The sequence below is a fragment of the Pogoniulus pusillus genome, chromosome 28 (assembly GCF_015220805.1).
Source record: "Pogoniulus pusillus isolate bPogPus1 chromosome 28, bPogPus1.pri, whole genome shotgun sequence".
Lineage (NCBI taxonomy): Eukaryota > Metazoa > Chordata > Aves > Piciformes > Lybiidae > Pogoniulus > Pogoniulus pusillus.
This window is the reverse complement of record NC_087291.1, coordinates 14,114,914-14,133,140: the sequence shown is the minus strand read 5'-3', so window position 1 is coordinate 14,133,140 and position 18,227 is coordinate 14,114,914. Positions and strand designations below refer to the sequence as shown.

The window sequence follows — 18,227 nt, the reverse complement described above, 5'->3', positions numbered from 1 at the left end:
CCTGGGAGAAGAGATGAATCCTGCCTGGTTACAACATCCTTTCAGGTAGTTGCAGAGAGCAATAAGGTCTCCCCCGAGCCTCCTCTTCTCCAGGCTGAACATCCCCAGCTCTCTCAGCCTCTCCTCACAGGGCTGTGTTTCAGCCCCCTCACCAGCCTTGGTGCCCTTCTGTGGACATCTTCAAGCACCTCAACATCTTTCTTAAATCGAGGGGCTCAGAACTGGACACAGCACTCAACGTGTGGCCTAACCAGCACCGAGTACAGGGGCACGGTGACCTCAGGGGTCCTGCTGGCCACACTGTTCCTGATACAGGCCAGGAAGCCATTGGCCTTCTTGCCCACCTGGGCACACTGCACGGTCCTGTTTCGTCACCTGTCGACCAGCACCCCCAGGTCCCTCTCTGCCTGGCTGCTCTCAGCCACTCTGTCTCCAGCCTGTAGCACTGCATGGGTTTTTTGTGGCCAAAGTGCAGAACCTGGCACTCAGCCTTGTTCAAGCTCACGGCACTGGACTGTGCCCATCTATCCAGCCTGCCCAGCTCCCTCTGCAGAGCCCTCCTGCCCTCTAACACATCGACACATGCTCCCAACCTGGGGTTGTAGGCAAACTTACTCATGGTGGACTCAATCCCCTCCGTCCAGATCATCAATGAAGATATTAAACATGACTGGGCCCAGCACTGATGCCTGAGGCACACCACTAGTGGCAGCTGCCAACTGGATGTGGCACCATTCACTAGCACCCTCTGGGCCCAGCCCTCCAGCCAGCTCTTAACCCAGCACAGAGTGCCCCTGTCCAAGCCAAGGGCTGCCAGCTTGGCCAGGAGTTTGCTATGGCAGACAGTGTCAAAGGCCTTGATGAAGTCCACGTAGACTACCCCCACAGCCTTCTCCACGTCCACCACGAGTCACCTTCGCGCTAAGCTGGATTCATTACCTATGTACTTCGTAGCTCTGACAAGATTACTCCCTGGTGGAGGTCCTCTCCGCGCGGAGTCCCCCGGGCCCGGTTTATTTCAGCCACCGCAGTCGCCCTCGGCCTCTGCCATGGCCCCTGGGGTGAGCCTTCCACCGCCGCGACACGCCGCCAGGGGCGGGGGGAGTGAGGCGGGGGCGCAGGGGCCGGCGCCTCAGGGAGGGCTGCGGAGGAGGAGGGCGTGGAACGGAGCCGAGAGGGCAAAAGGCGAGGGGGGCCTGAAGGAGCAGGGTGTGAAAGGGCAGCGAGCGGCAGGAGGTGTCTGCGGGGAGCTGCCCGAAGCAGAGGCGCCGGGGCCATGCCGCGGGAGGACGGCGAGGGGCTGCCCCGCCTGCTGCTGTGGCTGGCGCTGTGGGGGCTGTGGCGCGGCGCTGCTGCCCTGCCCTCCCTCGGGGCGGCTCTGCCCTTCGGCCGGGGCACGGCGGCGGCCTGTAGCCCGCGCTGCCAGCACGGAGGGCTCTGCCTCGACAACGGCACCTGCCTCTGCTCCAAGGGCTACGAGGGCGAGCTCTGCCAGCACGGTAACTGTCCGACCTCACTCCACTGGAAGGGGTGGCGGTGGGGTTCTTCGGGCGGGGAGCGGCTGCGAGGCGATGGAGGGCGGCGCTGCCGCCGGGGAAGGTGAGGAACGTCCCGCCCGGAGAGCCTAGCCGCGGGGTGCCCGCCCCTGCATCCCCTGCCCGCGGCTGCGGCAGCCTCCTCGGTGTGCTGCTTCCCTGGGCAGGCGTCCCGGCCTGAGCCGAGCTGCGCAGCAGCACGGCCTTCGTTCTCTTCGCCCGTCAGGCTTTGTGTGAACAACCTCTCCACGAAGATCTGAAGAGCTTGGGTTTGGATCTTGTGTGAGGGGTTGGAGGTTAGATACTGGGAAAGACATAAATAAGGTGTGGTGGAAAAAGAGGGGTGAAGGTTACCTGGGTTTGGTTGAGGTGAGGCAATGACAGCAAACTGGTGGAGCACAATCAAGAGCCAGATCCTTTATGAAGACACGTAGGTGAGTAGGCCACCAGACAAGGCAATACTGCCCGGAGGTAGCATTTCACCGTGGGAACATCGGGTGCATGTCTGCTTACTGGACGGGCGTTTGCATCAGCATCCTTTTATCTTCTTCACTGTGCATGTTTAAGCACCTGCCTGAATAAGGAAAGCAGCTTTTAGGGGCTCGATTGCTTTGTAAGCCTCAGCGAAGTTAAACTGGTACTGCCAGGTGTGATTTGTGAGAAGACTGCTAACGGAAAGATCCAAAGCAGTGTGTAGAAAGTAGGATAGTTTTTTGATCTCTTGCTTTTTTAAGCCTTGTGGTGCTTGTAAAATTTACTTCCCTAGATGTTACCTGCCCCACAGAGTCATTTGCACATCCCCTTGCCACATCAGGTGGCGTAAAGCTTAGGGTGGACTGAAGTCTGCTCCTGACCATTTCCAAAGGGAGACAAAGCGATTTTGTTAATGTCATCCAAGATACAAAAGTAAACACTGGAAAGAAGAATTCTGTTTTAAAACTTACTTAATGCAACATGCCTGATTTCCAGTTCCTTTCTTCAGAAGCTTAACAGCAGAGCATTGTGTCTGTGACTTGCTCAAACCCACTCGGCGTCAAGAATTCTTTGGCTTCACACGTTGTCCTCTGAGAAGTGGTGATATGATTTCGTTCAGTAGTTATTCCTAGCTCTCAATGCCCTTCATTTAAAATGTGATTTTTATTTATTTATTTAAAACTCTGGAACGGGATGCTGAAAATTTCACTGAGCACTCTATAAACGTGCATGAAGTGTTGCTTTATTTAGAAGCTAAGGCTGGCTGGTGGTGATAAAATGATGTATAGCTAATGTGCAGCATAGGGGGGATGAATAACTTGTAGTATGCACTGTTCCAAACAGCTATTAAATCCTAGCCAATTTGAGGATTAGGGAGGATGGGAAGGATTGTTGGAGATGCAGATCTGGTTTTGAACTGGAAAGGTGGTGACCTGTTTGGAATTACTGACTGCTTGCTCTGATAAGGTCATCAACACAGGAAAAAAAAGTGGATGAATGGGACTTCATCCTTTGTTCTGTCAAGAAAACTGAACAGAAATCTATGTGATATTACATAGAAACAGACATTTCCTTAAACTGTGAGCTCTCGTATGGCATTTGCAATGAACTGAGAGCATCTGGTAAAACGCTTATGCAGAGCGGGATGCTGAAGGGTTCTTTCAGAAGGGTCCTTTATTTGCATGGAAATCCTCATTCAGCAGATACTAATGTGAGAAATCCTCTTCAGTTGGGTTGTTTCAGAGCGTGGTGTTCATATTTTCCTGTTTCTTCCCTCTGTTTTGGACTTGTCACTCATCCAGTCAAAGGAGAAAGCAGTATGGTGGAGAGAACTAATCTCACACCTCCAGTTAATTCAGCCAAGTCTCTATGAAAACACATAGAGTTCTAAAATCTAGGTGTAAGCAAATGTTTTCTCAGACACCAGGGCTGACTCAGGAATGATTCATGAGTAACAAGGATTTTCAATCTGAATTGACCCAGAATTTTGTTTGTGTCATATCCAACCTGTCAGCAATGAAAAAGTTGCAGAAGGTGTGATGATCACAGGTGCTTTTCTCCCAGCAGATAGTGACAGTTATGACACAAGTTAACATTTGTGTCAGGAGATTTCTGAACAAACATTGTACCTTTCAGAAAGGTCTCTTGAGAGGCCAGATGAGGCAGAAAAAGAGGATAGGAGAGAAGGAAGTGCTGACTTCTGGAGATGTTTTAGAGAAGAGGTATGAAGAAATGAGCATGTATTTTTTCTGGAGAGGTGTGGAGGAATCTAGTGAAGAAGGAAGTCTGGTATTTCATCTGAAGAATATGAAGATGCCTCTGAAGTTGCAGCATTTTTTATTAAATCATTTATTCTTTTTTTTTTTTTCACACCTGTCATTTTTTTTAACTTCAATTATCAAAAGCTTCTTTGGAAGGCATTCTGTGTTGTTTTTTTCCCCTTTTAAAGTGGCTCTTTCTTCTGTCTGTCCTGTCTGGCATCCAAAAACATCCTTAGTTTTGAGCATTTAAAAGTTTCAAATGGTGGAGTCCTCCTGTGCAGGAAAGCTGTTTCACCTGATCAGCAATGCAGGATCATGGGATGAATATATCAGAGGAAATATGTAGGCAAACTGGGTGCTCAGAGACTAGAATAATGCAGATCAATACTGATGCAAGCTTTGCTTCTTCTCTGTCTTACAGCAACATGTTATCCAAAATGCAAAAATGGTGGGGAATGCCTCAGACCTGGAAAATGCAGATGTCCACCTGGCTATGGGGGTAGATACTGTCATAAGGGTGAGTAGGACCCACATGAGTGATAGCTTGGAAAGGCAATGACTGAAAACAGACAAAACTGATTTGGAACTTTGAAGCAATGGCCTTCATTCCTTAGACCTCTGGCCTTACTGCCAAAAAATGCATGGCCTAGAGGATCTGCTTGCTTGCAGCAGGTTAGGATGGACTGTATGTACTGAAGTGAACTGTGAAGATCTGAGAGACTTTCATCCATTGGAAAATACCTTCTATATATTCCATCTGTATTCTGTTTAGTTCTGTAACAGAGTGTTTCTAAATGAGTTAATGAGATGATTTCTGCAGATAATACTTCTGCATTAGGTAGCTGAAACTTCTGAGTAGTATCTGCAACCATCCAGTCCACACTTCTTAAGCTTTGCTGTGAGGATGCTGTGGGGGACAGTGTTGAAAGCCTTGCTGAAATCAAGGTAGACCACATCTACTGCCATCCTCTTTTCACATGCATAGTTTTCTCTCCCTCATTCCCTTTTGGGAAGGAAGAGGGTTTAATAGAGAGCATCTGTCACTTGTTTAGTGGCTGGGGCAGTGCTAACCTTTGATAGTTCATTTCTCCATGTAATACTTCCCCTTCTCTTCCTCATGTTGTGTGTAGTTCCTGTCAGGTAAAGAAATGTGGGAAACCTTGACCACACATCACTGGTTCACCAGCTGTGATTTGGCTGTGTTTTTGGCAGGATGGGTAAGAACACATGGTGTATCTGCCAACAGTTGGTTCACAGTTGCTGAGAAGAACTGTGCCACAGCAGTAACTGTGCATGTTGATTGGTACTCTCAGGCTATATGCTCAACAAGCTTCTAAGCACATGCTTTATTTTAATTCCATTTGGTGTTGGCATTTGCAAACATGGTTCTGTCATCCTCACTCACTCCTTAGAGATCTTTGCCTTGCTCTCAAGAGCTGAAAATGTAGCCTTTGGAGAAAACAAATAGATGATGGCAGCAGGTGTTTAAAGATGATTCTCTGAAGTTGCTTCTGAAAGGTGCTGTGTGTGCTGTTCTTCTGCAGTGAGCTGTGAAGGAGGCTGTCAGAACGGTGGGGAGTGCATCTCTGTTAATGGAGTTGTGAAGTGCCTTTGTGCTTCTGGCTGGACAGGATCGAGATGCCAAGAAGGTGGGTATCTCCATTCAGGAAAATATCTTTACTGATCAAAAATATAACTGCAGTAACAGAACATTTTTAAAAGTATTAAGGAGCTACTAACTATCTGGCCTGGAAGAAAATGTGGGTTTGCCATTTTGATTTATATCATCCTGAGTCTTTGATTCTGTCAGGATTTGTGCTAGTTTGAAGCTAGCTGGGATATTTTGGTGAGAAGAATTAGATGATAGGCTGTGAAAAGGAAACAGTGATGGTCTGCTTCACTCATAGGCTTGCTGAGATGTATAAAAACAAGAACATAAACATAGATAACAGAGTTGCTCTCTGGCTTTGGCTGCCTCCCTTCTCTCCCTAACCTGCTGTCTGTGTAACTAATCCTTCTGCTTCCTGACCTCCCTGGCCAATTCTCTAAACTCACCTTGAACATAAAGCAAAGTCTAGGATAAGGTAGAGGGGTGGAAAGGAGGTGGAAGGGTGGTTGGGAGCCCCTCATGGGGACTCCGGTTTCTGGGAGGGCTGCTGTGTTTCTGTACTATTTTATAGCTTGTCTATTTCTGTCTCTAGCTGTATAGATTGTAAATACCTGCTTGTATATTGTGCTAAGCTGTAAATAGAAAGCTTCATTCTCATTTCCTGCTCAGATGAGTCTAATCTGGGTGATTTTCACAAGTGTGGGGAGACAGGTAACACCCAAACCATCACAGGATTCTTCTGCATCAGTTTTATAAACCCTGCTGATTTACCCATTCTTTTCTTCTAGCAATTTGTCCTCAAGGTTGTCGAAATAATGGAGCTTGTGTGGCTCCTGGAATTTGTAGCTGTCCAGCTGGATGGGTGGGTGGAGCCTGTCACTTAGGTAAATGACTTCTGACATTTTTCAGTTACTCTTCTCTCTACTTGTTTCACTTAGCACCATAGTGCTCAAATCTCCTGTGCCTAACACAGCTGCTAGGGAAGTGTCCTAAGAATACTAAAGGAGAGCTGCTTCAGCATACTGGGGATCTTACAAGTATGCACAGGGAGTAGATGGCTTTTCAGTTTGGTCAAAAAGACCACTTCAAGTAACTTCAGATTCAGATTTTGGTTGTCACCAGATTCATTAGTTGGTTTGTCTGAAATATTTCCTACAAGGCAAAGACTCCAGTATAAAATTCTGGAAATGGCCATTACAGAAACACTGTTGTTACATGTGTGGGTTAGAAGCTTCATTAAATTTATGCACGTGGAAAATTGATACTCACTTCTCATTTTGAGGATAAGTTGGCAGAATCAACTCCAAGTGGTCTTAAAAGAGTACAAGGAAACTGTCTGTAATCAGGATTAGTACTGACTGACACTTGCTGAAAACCTACTTGCATTTCCCCAGATTTTGCTTCACAAAAGGAGGTCATGGTTATAAAAACTTAACTTTTCTCAGATAGGGCTTTGTGTGCTCATAGCATCACTGCCCTGATGCTACAGACAGTTATCTTGAGAGTGTTAAAAGGCAACTTTCAGTGTTTGCTTTCTGAGAGAAAGCTTTTGAACTGGCTCTCAGGGGTGCAAGCTCTTTGGATCAAGCCTTCTGCATTAGCAATTTTTGTGTGGTGGTGGGAATCCAAATTAGCTAGTGTTGGCTCTTCTGCAATCTCTGTAGCCATACATTGGCAAATAATTTGGTCAGCAAAGTACTTATCTTTAGTATTCACTGTTGTATTGAGATAGAGAGTGATATTCAAAGGTAAGGATGGGAGGTGCAGAGAACTTAAAAGATGCTTAGCTCCATTCCTGGCACCAGCAGTACTAGTAGAAGCTTTCAGGTTCTTTATGTCCTGAACTCACTAGACCTGTGTCCAGTCTGACTTGTGTTGGTGCAGATGCTCATGACCACATAGCAGCACCTGAATTGTTAACTGAGCTGCTGTGTAGCTAGGGGATAACTAAAGCTGTGCCCTCTCAGTCCTATGCCCTTCTTGTGGGGAGCAACAGCTAGCATGTGGCAACTGTTTGCTCATGGATCTGGATCCAAGAACTTGAATGAGTTTCAGCAGGAGTTTTTATTGTTCCCTCACTTTGTGGAGACATCCATCTCAGAAATAGCCCGTGCCTTAAAGCACAACAGAAATGATGGTATTTTAAAAGGGGAATGGAGCATGAATGAGACGAGATGTACTGTGGCTATATTCCAGTGAAGGCCACCATGCCATAAATTGAGAGGCATTGCTTTTCAGTTCCTCCATTATGCTTTTATTTATACTGTCCCAGTGCAGTCGCCAGGGAACAATTCAGCTAGCAGAGTAAGACAAAGAAGAAGGATGATGCTGTGTTGTGCTGAAGACATATTGTGTGTCTGGTGTCTCATTTCAGCTGTATGTAAACTACCTTGTCAGCGTGGAGGAAAATGCATAGCTCCGAACGTGTGTAGGTGTCGAGTGCCCTACTCTGGTCTGCAGTGTACAAAGAAAAGGAAGGAGTGAAGCAACTTCAGCAAAGATAAGCTGCATTTTCTCCATCTAACTCTTCATACAGAGATGAAGTCTGCAGCAGAGGGGGACAGTAAAACAAACATGGTAGCTGATTGATTTTTGGATAGCTTTTGTCTTCGGTATGTTAAGTAAATGCTTTTCAGTGTGGAAGAACAGATTGTAACAGAGCTGACACTTAAGTGGCCAAGTGTGGGTAGTGTGTGGCATGTGATTTCTTCTATTCTTCTTTGTAAGCAGGAGTATTATGTCTTGGTTATACATATGACCTTGAAATAAAATGTATCCTTCAAATAAAGTGTTTCAGAATAGATCTATGCTCTTCTAGTCATTTGTTTTCCTTTTTTGACTAGAATTACTGCATTATATTAATTATATGTCTTTAACTCGGGTATCAGAAGTGGGTGCTGGTGCAAGTATCATTTATCTGCAATAAGACTGCACAGTTGTAAGACCAAACTTGCAGAGTTTTGCATCTTTCTGGAACAACTGTAAATCATCTTATTACAATCTTGGTTCTGTCTTTACATATGTTCCCTGCTCCCTGCCCTGCCCCCCAATCAGTTTGGATCTTGATCAGTTAAGCAGTGTTTTTAAAACCTCAAAACACAGTTCAGACATTTCCATTGCTGTTTTCTAAAAGCTTAATCCATATTGATACTCTAAAAGAGTCCTTATCTGGACAACTTCTACAATCATCTGATCATCTCTCAACTTCCAGTTATTTCTTTTCCTTGTTTCAAAGAGATAGGGAAATGTCTTTATCTCCCTTCTGGAGATGCAGACATTGATGGTTCATTCCTGTTCAAGATTTTGTTGTTATAGGAGCAGTATAATGAGAGGCCACAGGCTGGCAGTGAGGAACAGCCATATCTGTCACGGATCACCTGTGTGGAGGATGCTGAGACTTGGCTTCTGCTTATGTTCCAGTTTGGCCTCATCTAGGATTTGCAGTCTTTTGAAGGGGCTGCATGTTGTTGGACCAAGACTCAAAGGTTCCCTGTTCCATGTCTCATTTGTGCTGTTTCTTGAAGGCTGCAGGGGAGGAAGTTTTGCCCAAAGATGCAAGTTGAATCAGTCAGCTCTTGGAGTGATGCTCGACCTGGATTTTTTTTGAGAGATCAATTTTGTCTTCTAGGTGCAACTGGAATTTTGGTGGGAGCATTTTAACTGTGCATGACTTAAGCCATTTGCCTGTGCATTATTTTAATCCCTTTGATGGAGTAACACTGCATCTGCGGGTAAACTCCCTTACATGGACATGTTTCTCCAGGGATTACAAGCCACAGAACACTGACAAGAAGCAAAGGAAATGGAGCCTTCTGGTTACCAGCCCTCTCTGAGAGAACCCAGGCATACAAAGGGCAAATGGAAGACAGCAACCTAATTCATGAGATTCCTGTTTTCTGGTATAAGCAATTGCTGTGTCATGGTGTTGAGAAGCATTTGCCCTTGCTTTGGAGGCTGTTGCATTTGCTTTTGATGAAACCTGCCACAGGCAGGTGGTGGTTTGGTTGCCAGAGAGCAGAGGACATAGTAAGAGCAGTGTATGGGTTTTGTGCTGCCTTTTCACATGATGGGTTTAAACTGAAACAGAATAGGATTAGATTTTATAAAGAACTTCTTCACTAGGAGCGTGGCAAGACTCTGGAATGGATTGTCCAGAGAGGTTGTGGATGCCCTGCTCCCACCTGGAGATGTTCAAGACCAGGTTGGATGGGGCCTTGAGTAACCTGATCAAGTTGAGGCATCCCTGCCATGGGCAGGGATGGATTGGATTAGCTGATATATAAGGTTTCTTCCAGCCTAGGCCATTCTATGATACACTGGGTATTTAAGTCATGCTAGTGAAAAATGTGGGTTTCACATCTGGAACACGACAATTGGATCAATAGTTCTGCAGTAGGCTTTGTGATGATGAAATCAGTGTGTGTGTGACAGTTCCTACAATAACCATGCCATCATTTAGAAATTCAGGAATTCAGCTGAACACTTTTGATGACATACTGGTTGCTGGGAATAGAATAGAAAAACAATTGCTTTGGACACAGGACTTAATAGTAAATGACCAGAAGTATGTAAATGCAAAGAAAATGTTCCAGGAAAAAATGACTACTACTAATAAATTCAAAAGCAACGATAATGGTGATTAGAAGCCAAAAGAGATATTGGCATTGTTAGGAGCATGAGACCAGGAGCAGGGAGAGACACTTGCAATTGGTGGTTTTGAGCAGGCCAGAACAGATGCTAATCCAGGCAGTTCCCTGTTCAGAAATGACTTCAGTAAGCAGGAATTTGATGGCACACAGAACGTGATGGCATTTTTAGAACTACTGCTTGAATTTAGCACCATCTGCTGGCTACAGGAGTTCTCTCTTCAGGATTATAATTTACCTCTCTCTATTGTTTTAAATGAGTTTTAAAGTGGCTCTTCTAGTAGTTACTTTCAAGTAGACCAGTCTCAGAATATATTATTAATGACAGCCCAGGTCCCCAAATTATCATTTCCACAGCTGCACTTGTCATAGGATCATAGAATCACGGAATGGTTGAGGCTGGAAGCAACCTGAGAGATCATCTACTCCAACCTCCCCACCATGGGCAGGGACACCTCTCAGGTAGTCTCAGTCGTTCAAGGCCTCATCCATCCTGCCCTTGAACACACCCAGGGAGGTGTATTAGAAGGGCGGTAGTTAGTAGGTCAAGAGAAGTTCTCCTTCCCCTCTACGCTGCCCTCATGAGGCCACATCTGGAGTACTGTGTCCACTTATGAGTCCCCCAGTTCAAGAAGGACATGCTGCTTGAGAGAGTCCAGCATAGAGCCACAAATATGATGAGGGGACTGGAACATCTCTCTGAGGAGAGACAGAGGGAGCTGAGGCTGTGCTGCTTGGAGGAGACTGAGGTAATCTTATCAATGTTTATCAATATGTAAAGGGTGAGTGCCAGGAGGCTGGAGCCAGGCTCTGCTGGGTGATGCCCAATGACAGGACAAGGGGAAATGGGTGGAATTTGAGGCATAGGAAGTTTCATGCAAACATGAGGAGGAATTTTTTCCCTATGAGGGTGACAGAGCACTGGAACAGGCTGCCCAGGGGGCTGTGGAGTCTCCCTCTCTGGAGATATTCAAAACCCACCTGGATGTGTTCCTGTGTGATCTGGCCTAGGTGATCCTGCTCTGGCAGGGGGGTTGGAGTGGATGAGCTTTTGAGGCCCCTTCCAGCCCCTGACATTCTGTGAAATCACTTCCATGCACATTTTACCATTTTCACTTTCTCTTCTGTAAGTAGCTGTAGCAAAAGTAGAGCTGTGCAGTTTATGTGTGAAAGACCCTTTGTTGCTTAAACTGAGCTGTAGCTGAGTCAAATGACCCAATGTTGCCATCTGATCCTTCTATACAAGAGAAACAGCATAAACATCTTCAGTCGTTAGCAACACTTTCTCATCTCTGTGTTTGGTTTTGGCTGTGCACCCAGATGTTCTGTTGTGCTAAGAATTTAAACTTTGGCTTTTCCCATTTGAGCAAGCAGTGGGAAGGATATAGCCAAGCTGTCAAGTAACTTAAGCTTTTATACTGTTCTTCTTGGGTTTTTTGCACTGATTCTTCTTTCCAGGTTTGCTCTTGGCAGATGGAAACCTTAACTCGCTTTCTGTTCTCAGCTTTAGGCAGATGTAATTAATGTTTGTAAAAATAAAGAGTCTGTCACTTGAGACACACTTTCCCCCCCTCCTCCCTTTTTTAATCATAGCCTACAATGGTGCAAATAGAGGAAACTGAGTCCTTGGCATGATCTGTGGGAACTCCTCTGATACCAGTCCTTCCTTCAGAAAACATTCATTGTACTACATTTTAAAGACCTTTTTTAGATCGTGGGCAAAAATCAGACTGCTTTTGGGAGGGTTTCTGATGGCCTGCAGAGCAACTTTAGTGCAAACAGGTAAGAGATGTTGTACCTAGGTACTTTCCCACACGCACAGTATTGAAAGGCACAGAACTGCAGAATGGTAGGGCTTGGAAGTGACTCTCAGGATCACCTACCTGGTCCAACTCCTCCTAATGCAGGTTCACATAGAGCAGGGTGCAAATTGTGCAAGAACAGTCAGTGAGGAGAGTTGTGCTCTGGTTAATGTGGTAAGAGTCACTGTAAGATCTTCAGTTTGGCACAACTCGGTTTGCTCCCATCAGAGCAGAACCACAGCAACTCCTGCTGTATGCAGTCCTTCTGCCCCCACTCCAAATCTCCTCTTTTGGGCAACTCTAGACTAAATTTGTTAACTTGTGTGCCCAAGCCTCCTATACCCCTCTGGGCTCTTGTTAAACTGAGCAATTTCACTGCATTATCGCAATGTGCTGCCTAGTTACAGTGAATTCTGTTTCATGTGTGTCATGGACAAGCTAGTAACAAAATAGTTTCAACTAATTACATAATCACTGGGCAGTTTCAGAGGAGCAGCCTGGTTTTATGCCTGTATTAGTAATTTTTCTGCATCATGTGCTGGCTGGAAAACAGCACAGCTTACCACTGAGCATTTTTAACTCATGTAGAAAAACTGTGGCTCTGCTTTTGTTCACACAGCTTGCATTTGGATAGTGGAAATAATTTCTGCCTTTAGATATGTCAAAAAGAAAAATACTCAAAAGCTATGATTAAAAACCAAACTAAAAACCAAATCCATCCCTTTAATTCACCTTCAAACCCTAGAAAGGCAAATATAGATTGATTTGGTTTTGTGAATGGAGGGTTGCACAAACTCATTAACCAAGGTACTATTAACAGATGTTATCTCTCTCTTTAGCACTTCAAACTGACAGGTGGAATGAGGGTTATTACATTATGAGTTGATGTGATATTGGTGTGTTTGAATTTGCAAACATTTTCAGAACCTTGTGTATTCAAAGCATCATCCTGAGGCACCAGTTCCAACAGCTTGCCCAAGTTTTGTTCAGAGCAATTGTTGTGAGAAAGGAAATGGTTCTAGTGGAGTAGGTTTTAAATAACAGAACAGTTCCCAGAAGATCAGGCTATCAGCCACTTGCATGCTGGATTGAAAGAAACTATGGAAACAACAAAACTTAACTGCAAGGGGGAAACTGAAGGAAAAAATATCTGGGTCCCTCAATTCAAGAGAGATGTTGAGGTGCTGGAATGTGTCCAGAGAAGGGCGACGAAGATGGTGAAAGGCCTGGAACACAAACCCTATGAGGAGAGGCTGAGGGAGCTGGGGGTGTTTGGCCTGCAGAAGAGGAGGCTCAGGGCAGACCTCATTGCTGTCTACAACTACCTGAAGGGAGGTTGTAGCCACGTGGGGGTTGGTCTCTTCTCCCAGGCGAGCAGCAATAGAACAAAGGAACACGGTCTCAAGTTGTGCTGGGGGAAGTCTAGGCTGGATGTTAGGAGGAAGTTCTTCCCAGAGAGAGTGATTGGCATTGGAATGGGCTGCCCAGGGAGGTGGTGGAGTCACCATCCCTGGAGGTGTTCAGGAAAAGCCTGGATGAGGCACTTAGTGCCATGGTCTAGTTGATCGAATAGGGCTGGGTGCTAGGTTGGACTGGATGATCTTGGAGGTCTCTTCCAACCTGGTTGATTCTATGAAAAGAAACCTGTTTAAATATACCAGTCAGGCATTTTGAAGTCCATCAGGTACCATTCTGGAACAAGGCAGAGCTCTCAGAACACCAGCTTACTCTGCAAAATGACTATCAAAAGAGGAGGAGAAATCTAGGCACAGAGTTGCTGACAGCTATGGTTTGACAATCAGTATCCCACAGTGGCAGTAAATGACTAAAAGAGCTCCATTTTCTTCCCACTCTGAACTGGTTTAAGTTGAATACTGGTATGGAGAACAGGAAGTGATGATGTTTATTTTGAGGTTAAAAAAAAACAAAACAAAAAACCACCATCACCACCCCTGCCCCACAAAACCAAAACCAGACAAAACCCCACAACTGTAAACTTCAATGGTTTAGCTAAAGGGATGTTTGTGTCAATTACCAGAGCTCAGCTGGTAGCAGCTCGAATGGCAATGTCTTCTACAGCTCTAGTGGAAGAAGATGGTGGTTCTCTGTAAGAAACTTCAGAAAACCTAGAATCTTATTTGTTTAAAAACTGTCTGGCAGTTGGTAGGTGCTAAGAGCTCATCAGAGCTGGAAAAAACTGTGACATCTCTATGAATACTTTCTGATTTGATGTATGTGGATGGCAGGCTGTACAGCAAGTTCCTCCTCTTAGCAGCTCGTTTCAAGATTCAACACAGCTAACAGCCTTGTCAGATTTCTCCAAGAGACATGGGGAGCAAATTTCTCCATATTACAGAGGGCCACCTCAAAGAGGGGCATAAAACAGGACACAACAATCAGTCAGCAGCTGGGTCCTCACCATGAGTAAGTAATGAAGTCAAAACAGAAGAGTTGGTACCTGACTGCAAATGCTTGCCTTATATAAACCACAATTATCCTGCATCTGTGAACGAGACCTGCAGCCCTGCCTCCACTGTGAGCAGCCTTGGTTTAGGTTCCCCCTCTTTCCTCACTACTAGCTTGTCATTATAACAGACTGCTGCAAATACAAAGTGAAGAATTAAACAGTTCTGCATTTTCTGCACAGCCAATTAATACATGTATAAACAATGCTTAAAACCAGAAGGTAGCATTCACAGGTGACAGAAATGCTGCCTGCCTTCCTAGAGACACTCAGCAGCTATCACAATCTCGTTCCCACAAAGGAAGCCTGAGAGTCTAGATGACTACAACAACAAACTGCAGCATTTTGGGTTTGCATCCTTCATCTCATTTGTGAGCCCAGTGAAGAATCAGAGGCGTGGGGTTTGTGTATGAGGTAGCAAAAAAATTAAAGCAATATACATACATTTTGACTACAAAATTGTCATTTTGAAGCACACCAAAATTCGTGCCTGTAACACAAAATCTTTTAAAATAATGCTTCTGGAGCTTCACTTATATAAACTCTGTGATTGCCTTCAACCCCCTCGCTACTGTTTTCAAGTCTCACACATCCATGCAGCATTGCAGTTTAACTGATAGACATCTTTTCTTCAACCATGATGCCTTTGTGCCTTGAAAAGAAAAAGAAAGGAAGAAATGGTAAAAGAGACTTTAATGGTGCAGCCTGGTTTTGCACTCAAGTTGAAGAAACTACTTTAATGAACCTTTGCTTTCCTGACATGCAGAAACAAGGATGGCATTCTGCTGGCACCAGAAAAGTATCTAAAGAAAGTGGAGAAACAACACAGGTGATGTTGAATATTAGGTTTAGGTTAGATATTATAAGAAACTTCTTCACTGGAAGGGTTCTCAAACACTGGAACAGGCTCTCCAAGAAGGTGGTTGAGTTTCTATCCCTTGAGGTGTTTAAAAGATGCAGGGACGTGATGCTGAGGGACATGGTTTAGCACCAGATCTAAGAAGAGTAGAATCACTTCTACTTTGACATCACTTCTACTTTGACATCACTGAAAAGTTGTAATGGAATGGTTAAATTATGTCAGTGAGTGTCAGTCTGCAAGCAAAGGAATCCAACAGAAGATGATGTGACAGAAGAGAGACATGGTCATCACTCACTACATGCAAAAAAGCGAAGGTGTTCCCAAAGTCACATGTGAGGTAAGGAACATTTGTGTAAAGCAAGGAGGAACTCAATGATGTTGTAGTTATTTAGCTGACAAAGATCAGGGCTTGACTTGATGCAAGCTAAGAAAGTCATCAGTGGAACACTCTTCTCCAAAACAAGAGCAGGTGCTGATAAAAAGAAGAGTGGTCACTGTAATGGGGGTTGGACTAGAGTGTCTTTAGGGGTCCCTTCCAACCCAACCCATTCTGTGATTCTGTGATGAGGACAGTTTCAAATCCTGCTGCAGCCATGTAGGGCATGACAAGAGATAATCAGCCTGGAGGGAAATTTAGTCCAGGTATTGCTACCAAGTCTGTAAGTATTAAAGTCTAGGAATTACTGGGTAGTTCTTTTGAATGTTACTATTTTTCTTCTCACTGGAGGCTGAAAGAAGGACTCAGACAGATGCTTTTGGCGTGTTTCATGATTCTTCATTGGACAAGGGTGCACTAGATAATGATGCTCTATCTGGGATGGAGCACGTACCTGAATTCTCCTCCCACAGAGGACTCCAGTGTAGCCAGGCCGACAGGAGCAGACGTTGGGCATGACACACTTGCCTCCAAACAGGCACTTCTGGTGGCACACAGCTAAAATGAGATGTGGACATGTGGCTTTATTCATGAAACCAGCTTGGTGAAGGAAAAGTGACTGTTTTCTCTATTTAGTGTTCTGCCTGCTTGTAGGAGCTGAGAACTTGGTAGATGCTGTCACAGGGGAACAGCCCTCAGCGTAAGGAGGCTTCACAGTCATGTGGCTACCTCACGAAAACGTGCAGTTAACAGAGGAACATGCTGAGGGTATGAATGAAACTGATGCAGGGACACCAGTAGGGTGTTTTTAACACATCCCACTACTCCAAGCTATCACAGTGGCTTCTCAGGGCTGCTGCAGCAGTATCCAGTGTTAGCACAAGCCACTGCATACTGCCACACTCCCAGACTGCTGTCATATTCCAGAGGGCTTCAGATGGGCAGAGGAATCTCTGCTCTTTGTCCTGCCTTTGACACAGATTTGAGTTGAAATGCAACCAAGGCACAAGACTTCCAGGCACTATGCATTGCTGAAGCAAGAGGTCACCTCATTCTTACCTGTTTGACACTGGATTCCTTCCCACTGCGGAGGGCAATGACACGTACTGGGTCCAATACACTCCCCACCATTCTTACATTCCTCAAGACAGATTGCTGCACAAACATCACCACAAAGTTTGGTTATATCCCAAGTGATTCCTTTTAGTTGTCATTTACATTTCAGAAAGCCTACAGGAGGCTAAGTGCTTTCCATACAGAAGAGTCATTGAAAAGCTAAGATCAGCAGATGTTCAAGAAGAGAGACAACTAGAAACAAAAAGCCTGACAGCCACAGCAAGCTTTGAGATGTTCTGATGCATCACAGATTGCTACAAAACCCTGAAATACTGAATCAAGTCAGCACCACTAAATAGTTTTTCCTTTTCCAAACTTTCCTGCCTAAACCCCATACCCTAGTGAGAAATCTCATGAACATTTGGATCTAAAGTTATTTTCTATGACCCATTGTTCTGCACATTTGCTCCTGCTTACTAAGCCATAATCTAACCCACTGTTATTTCTGATTGGTTAACTGCTTATTGATAATCAAATCTCTCTTCCACAGCATCCAAGAATCTCTCACCCCTTTCAATATGGGTAATTTTTTTATTTTGGTAAAGTTTTCCAATAGCTGCAAAAAGCAATACAGGGAAATCTGTTTCTCCTCCATGCCATTAAAGAGCTCATTGCCCACATCATTCCTTGAGCCTTGGCTGGATGCTATCACAGACATTTAACTCTTTATTGCATATCTACTACCCATCCCCAGACTGATTTTCATGCAGGCCACGCTTTTATTCACGCTGCCACACCTTATTTATGCAACTTCAATACCTTCATTGAGATACAGTGGGATCCACAGCTGTGCTACCATCACAGCCTCACTTCTACCTTTCCTAAACAGCTCGTGCCCATTCCATCTTCTATTCCCATCCTTTCCTACTCTGTTTCCACAGTTTCCCAATCTCTCACTGTACTTCTTTTTCTATTATATCTGCTTTTATGTCCCACAGCACAAATTGAAATCCTTTCACCTCATTGACTCAGTTCTTTGCAGAAATACAGAGGTTTTTTATTTAGACAAGAACGGAGAAAGAAACAAATATTATTTGCTAGAAGAATTTAAGAGATACTTTGCTCCATGCATTAGTCAAAGAAATGCATAGTTATTAGTTCTCCATCCTAATTTTCACTGCCAAGTTACAGACCACTAGTTTTTCAACATGTAATGTATAACCTTGAGTTCCCTGGCACTAAGCTCACATTTCTTGTGTGGGCAGAGTTGTCACAGGATCACAGGATGTTAGGGGTTGGATCTCCATAGATCATTGAATCCAATCTCCCTGCCAGAGCAGGGCCACAAAATCTAGCACAGGTGACATAGGAATGCATATAGACAGGTCTTGAAAGTCTCCAGAGAAGGAAACTCCACAAGCTCTCTGAGCAGCCTGTTCAAGTGCTCCATGACCCTTACAGGTTCTTCCTCATGTTGAGGTGGAACCTCCTGTGTTGTAGTTTATATCCATTAGCCCTTATCCTATCACAGGGCACAAGTGAGAAGAGTTTGTCCCCTCCCTCTTGACCCTCAGTTATTTATGAACATTGATTAAATCTCCCCTAAGTCTTCTCTTCGCCAGACCAAGAAGCCCCAGGCCCCT

General features: G+C 44.8%; 2 protein-coding genes across 2 annotated transcripts in view; one reads left to right on the top strand and one right to left on the bottom strand.

The window, feature by feature from the left end:
- Positions 1–1,172: 1,172 nt before the first annotated feature.
- Positions 1,173–8,181, top strand: LOC135187905 (von Willebrand factor D and EGF domain-containing protein-like). Its single transcript, XM_064166964.1, has 5 exons — positions 1,173–1,499; positions 4,191–4,286; positions 5,314–5,418; positions 6,167–6,262; positions 7,753–8,181. The coding sequence occupies exons 1-5, from the start codon at positions 1,277–1,279 to the stop codon at positions 7,860–7,862; spliced, it is 630 nt and encodes a 209-aa protein (XP_064023034.1). The 5' UTR covers positions 1,173–1,276; the 3' UTR covers positions 7,863–8,181.
- Positions 8,182–14,467: 6,286 nt separating this feature from the next.
- VWDE (von Willebrand factor D and EGF domains) overlaps positions 14,468–18,227 on the bottom strand; it is a 45,050-nt gene continuing 41,290 nt past the window's right edge. The window contains exons 28-30 of the mRNA XM_064167041.1: positions 16,588–16,683; positions 15,983–16,086; positions 14,468–14,942 (exon numbers count right to left, since the gene is read on the bottom strand). Of these exons, the coding sequence (XP_064023111.1) occupies positions 14,922–14,942; positions 15,983–16,086; positions 16,588–16,683 (221 nt within the window). The 3' untranslated portion in view covers positions 14,468–14,921. The remainder of the gene's footprint in view (positions 14,943–15,982; positions 16,087–16,587; positions 16,684–18,227) is intronic.

Bases quoted from the DNA above. Each gene is read 5' to 3' on its own strand.
- LOC135187905 (XM_064166964.1), top strand. From the start codon at position 1,277: ATGCCGCGGGAGGACGGCGAGGGGCTGCCCCGCCTGCTGCTGTGGCTG. The intron at 1,500-4,190 runs GTAACTGTCCGA...TCTGTCTTACAG, and splicing joins GGGCGAGCTCTGCCAGCACG to CAACATGTTATCCAAAATGC. The intron at 6,263-7,752 runs GTAAATGACTTC...GTCTCATTTCAG, and splicing joins GGGTGGAGCCTGTCACTTAG to CTGTATGTAAACTACCTTGT.